This window comes from Sardina pilchardus, chromosome 22 (genome assembly GCF_963854185.1).
Source record: "Sardina pilchardus chromosome 22, fSarPil1.1, whole genome shotgun sequence".
Classification (NCBI taxonomy): Eukaryota; Metazoa; Chordata; class Actinopteri; order Clupeiformes; family Clupeidae; genus Sardina; species Sardina pilchardus.
In genome coordinates, this window is record NC_085015.1 from 1,103,955 (window position 1) to 1,109,590 (window position 5,636).

General features: G+C 51.1%; 1 protein-coding gene across 1 annotated transcript in view; it reads right to left on the reverse strand.

Annotated features, from left to right (window-relative positions):
* Positions 1 to 2,350: 2,350 nt before the first annotated feature.
* Positions 2,351 to 5,636, reverse strand: part of LOC134070479 (probable G-protein coupled receptor 139) — an 11,146-nt gene continuing 7,860 nt past the window's right edge. Inside the window, 5 exon segments of the mRNA XM_062526856.1 lie at positions 2,351 to 2,497; positions 2,499 to 2,676; positions 2,709 to 2,939; positions 4,220 to 4,443; positions 4,895 to 5,082. Coding sequence (XP_062382840.1) covers positions 2,351 to 2,497; positions 2,499 to 2,676; positions 2,709 to 2,939; positions 4,220 to 4,443; positions 4,895 to 5,082 — 968 coding nt within the window.

The following is a 5,636-nucleotide window of genomic DNA, read 5'->3' on the forward strand; positions in this document are numbered from 1 at the left end:
GTCACTCTCACAGTCAGACCTCCAACATACATTGGTACGTATGGCCAAGGCCAAATTGATACCAGCTTTCGTGAAGGTGAAACTGAATTCACAAATCAGTGATTAGGATTAGATTTGGATGTCTTTACCCAAACTACACTTTTCCGCCAAAGTTTCTGAATATTGATCCTTTCATTTTGTGTCATACAACAAACAGACACACCATAATGCAGAGTAGCCTATGTAATCTAGCCTAGTCTAATCTCCAGTACACACACACACACACACACATCAATGTGTACATGAAGTACAGTATAGCTCTAGTCTCTTGCTGAAGTAAAGTAAAGACTATTACAGTTGACTGGATTTCCTACACATCAATGCACACTTTAGCAAACTCTAACACACACACACACACACACACATCTCATCAAAAACTTCACCCTCCACAGATTGGTTTACATCAGACCTCTATGCCAGTTAAACACAATTACATTCATGGTTATATATTTAAGTAAACATGTGTTTACTTGTTTTTGCTTCATTGTTTATTTATTTGTGCTAAATATGTACGTATCTAACAGTCCTAGCCTACTGATGGTAGAGAGTGTGTGTGTGTGTGTGTGTGCTTATGAGCCTTTAGTGTGTGTGTGTGTGTGTGTGTGTGTGTGCTTATGAGCCTTTAGTGTGTCAGCAGGTAAAGGGGTACTGCAGCGTCTTTCAGATGAGGATGTTTGTGTATGTGTGTGTGTGTGTGTGTGTAAACATTTGTTTGCTTTTGTTTTTGTCTGCTAGTGTATGTGTGTGTGTGTGTGTGTGTGTGTTCATCATGTGTGTGTTGTGTATGTGTGTGTGTGTGTGTGTGTGTGTGTGTGTGTGTCTGTTCTCCTTGTGATGTCAGCAGGTAAAGGGTTGCCATGGAGTCTTTTAGATGAGCAGAGCAGTGTGTGTGCTGAGGCTGCAGACACCTTCTGTGTGTGTGTGTGTGTGTTCATCATGTGTGGTGGGGGGGTACTCCCAAAGTCATCTTTGATCTCAGTGTGACTGCCTGCCTCCTCTCCTAACAGCCTGGCAGTGTGCTCCAGTTTAAATCGTTACCCCCCAACCACCCACCCCACCCTCCAAATACCCCACCTGCCCATCACCCCACCCTCCAGATACCCCACACCCACCCCACCCTCCAAATACCCCCCCCCACCTGCCCTCCACCCCACAGACACATACAGTAGAAGGGAAGGGCTGATCATGGGGAAGAGAGAGAAAGAGAGAGAGAGAGAAAGAGAGAGAGAGGAGGGATGTGGGATGAAAGGGGGAGAGAGAAAAACACAGGGATAGAGACAAAGAGAGATGTGAGAAGACAGAGAGAGAAAGAGAGAGGGAGAGAGAGAGAGAGAGGAGACACCATAAGAACACACGATAACTGTGACTGAAGTCTCTGCTGAACAGTTAACACTGAGAGTTATTAGATAAACAATAATCGAAGAGTTAACACAGAGAGTGCTAATAAATGAACACAATAATCTAAGAGTTAACACTGAGAGTTATTAGATAAACAATAATCTAAGAGTTAACACTGAGAGTGTTAATAAATAAACAGAATAATCTAAGAATTAACACTGGGAGTGTTACTAAACAAACACACTGAGAGTGTTAATAGATAATCAATAATCTAAGAGTCTGTTGGTTTGTTTGGATGAAAGGGGAGCTGTAGTGGGGCATCTCTGGTCACCACTTCTCCTTCCTCATGGCATTCTGGAGCTCTCCTCCAATCAGGGATGGCTCTCCAGTCACATGACCCCCCTCTGAGCCAATCCCAGCCCTGCATTCTCACAGGAAGTCCTCCTCTTCTATGGTCTTCTACTTCAGAGACGGTAATGTCGTCTCCATAGTGACTGACTGCATATGCATGAAACTCTACAGCGCAATTAATAATGATATTGATCATCTGATTATTGATCACTATAGCATCATCAATACTTGCTTAGGTGGGTCCACCTGTGATTGTGTGTGTGTGTTTAGGTGGAGAGGCGTGTGTGTGATTGTGTGTGTGTGTGTTTAGTTGGAGAGGCGTGTGGAGTGTGTGTGTGTGTGTTTAGTTGGAGAGGCGTGTGGTGTGTTTGTGTGTGTGTGTGTGTGTGTGTGTTTAGTTGGAGAGGCGTGTGGAGTGTGTGTGTGTGTGTGTGTGTGTGTGTGTGTGTGTGTGTGTGTTTAGTTGGAGAGGCGAGTGGAGTGTTTGTGTGTGTGTGTGTGTGTGTGCGTGTGTGTGTGTGTGTTTAGTTGGAGAGGCGTGTGGAGTGCGAGTGTGTGTGTGTGTGTGTGTGCGTTTAGTTGGAGAGGCGTGTGGAGTGTGTGTGTGTGTGTGTGTGTGTGTTTAGTTGGAGAGGCGTGTGGAGTGCGAGTGCGTGTGTGTGTGTGTGTTGTGTCGCTCCAGCATGCGTATGCAGTGTGAGCTGGCGGGGGACACCCAGGGGCTGCTGGTGACGGAGAAGCTGTGGGCGGAGAAGACGGGCGGGGGGGGGGGTCAGGGGTCGTCTCCCGGGGCGACGGCAGGCGGCGCGCAGCATGTTAGCGGCCGTGCGGCGGAAGCGGCGGCTGATGAAGCAGTACAGGAAGAAGTTGAGCGCCGTGTTAGCCAGCGCTAGCATGTTAGCCAGGTCCGTCAGCAGGTGCAGCGCGCGCGCGCGCGGTCGGGGTCGGAGGTCGCGGGGGGGTCGGAGGTCGCGGCGGGGTCGTACAGGTGGTACAGGATGATGGCGGTGCGCGGAGCCCACAGCGCGGCGAACACCGACGTGATGGCCAGCAGGATGGCCGTGGTCTTGCCCGTCGAGTAGCCGCGGAGACGGAAGCAGCTGCGCCGACGGAGCTTGAGCACGATGGCGGCGTTCAGAGACAGGAAGATGGAGCAGGGCAGCAGGTACACCCCCACACAGTGCGCCCACACCAGCACGTACTCCCACACACTAGGGGGCGACAGAGAGAGAGTTAATCACACCAGCACGTACTCCCACACACTAGGGGGCGATAGAGAGAGATATATAGAGACAGGAAGATGGAGCAGGGCAGCAGGTACACCCCCACACAGTGCGCCCACACCAGCACGTACTCCCACACACTAGGGGGCGATAGAGAGAGATATATACAGACAGGAAGATGGAGCAGGGCAGCAGGTACACCCCCACACAGTGCGCCCACACCAGCACGTACTCCCACACACTAGGGGGCGACAGAGAGAGAGTTAATCACACCAGCACGTACTCCCACACACTAGGGGGCGATAGAGAGAGATATATAGAGACAGGAAGATGGAGCAGGGCAGCAGGTACACCCCCACACAGTGCGCCCACACCAGCACGTACTCCCACACACTAGGGGGCGATAGAGAGAGATATATACAGACAGGAAGATGGAGCAGGGCAGCAGGTACACCCCCACACAGTGCGCCCACACCAGCACGTACTCCCACACACTAGGGGGCGACAGAGAGAGACTTAATCACACCAGCACGTACTCCCACACACTAGGGGGCGACAGAGAGAGATATATAGAGCAGGGCAGCAGGTACACCCCCACACAGTGCGCCCACACCAGCACGTACTCCCACACTCTAGGGGGCGATAGAGAGAGACTTAATCACACCAGCACGTACTCCCACACACTAGGGGGCGACAGAGAGAGATATATAGAGCAGGGCAGCAGGTACACCCCCACACAGTGCGCCCACACCAGCACGTACTCCCACACACTAGGGGGCAACAGAGAGAGAGTTAATCACACCAGCACGTACTCCCACACACTAGGGGGCGACAGAGAGAGACATGCAGTGAGCCCACACCAGCACGTACTCCCACACTCTAGGGGGCGATAGAGAGACACATGCAGTGAGCCCACACCAGCACGTACTCCCACACTCTAGGGGGCGATAGAGAGAGAGTTAAACCACACCAGCACGTACTCCCACACACTAGGGGGCGATAGAGAGAGATATATAAAGAGAGATCAAACACACACGCACACACACATAAATCACACACACACACACACACACACACACACACACACACACATACACACACACACACTCACCCCTCCTCTGTGCGTGTGTGAGCTCCGTGCCACAGTTCGGGCCACCAGTAGTAGGGGGCGGCGGTCAGCAGACACACACACACACACACACACACACACACACACACACACACACACACTCACACACACACACACACACACACACACACACACTCACCCCTCCTCTGTGCGTGTGTGAGCTCCGTGCCACAGCTCGGGCCACCAGTAGTAGGGGGCGGCGGTCAGCAGACACACGCAGTAGACGGAGCCGATGACCCGTCGCGCGCGTGCAGGATATGACACGCTGTTGTAGCGCAGCGGGTGACACACGGCGATGTAGCGGTCAACCGTCAACGGAACGGCCGTCCAGACAGACGCGTGCAGCGCCGAGAACTCCAGCACCTGCAGCACACACACACACACACACACACACATATATAGATCACACAAACACACATAGATCATATACACACACATACAGACACACACAAATAGACAACAAACACACACACACACACATATGGATCACACAAACACACATACAGACACATACAGACACACACAAATAAACAAACATACACACACACACACACACATATGGATCACACAAACACACATAGATCACACACACATACAGACACATGCAAATAGATAACAAACACACACACACACACACACACACACACACACTTATGGATCACACAAACACACAGATAACACACACACACACACACACACACACACACACACACACACACACACACACATATAGATCACACAAACACGCCTAAATCACACACACACACACACACACACACACATACAGACACACATAGATCACACACACACACACCTGCAGTGCCTTGTTGACTGGCGGGGACAGTGCTCGGCCCAGCACAAAGTCCTCCAGCAGGAAGTCCACGAACACAATGAGCACTAGGACCAGGAGGTCGGCCACCGCCAGAGCCAGCAGGTAGTTATAGGAGGACTTCTGCCGCCGCCGCACCAGCTGGGACAGAATGACCACCGTCAGGATATTAGCTACGGAGAGAGAGAGAGAGAGAGGGAGAGAGAGAGAGAGAGAGAGAGAGAGAGAGAGAGAGAATGACCACCGTCAGGATATTAGCTACGGAGAGAGAGAGAGAGAGAGAGAGAGAGAGAGAGAGAGAGAGAGGGAGAGAGAGAGAGAGAGAATGACCACCGTCAGGATATTAGCTACGGAGAGAGAGAGAGAGAGAGAGAGAGAGAGGGAGAATGACCACCGTCAGGATATTAGCTACGGAGAGAGAGAGAGAGGGAGAAAGAAAGAGAGGGGGAGTAGAAGGAAAGAGAGAGGGAGAAAGAAAGAGAGAGGGGGGGTAGAAAGAAAGTTTCAGTACAAGTGGCCGGTGGTATTGTAAGTGTCGTGGCTAAGGAGCTGGGCTAGCGTGTAGTCGCCTGAAAGTTGTGGGTTCAATTCCCGACTTCCACTGCTGTGCCCCAGAGCAAGGCTCCGAGGACAATGTAGGCTACAGTAATCCCCTTGACATTTGAAAGTCACTTTGGACAATAAAAGTGTCTGCTAAATGTAATGTAATGTCCAGTCAACACCACTA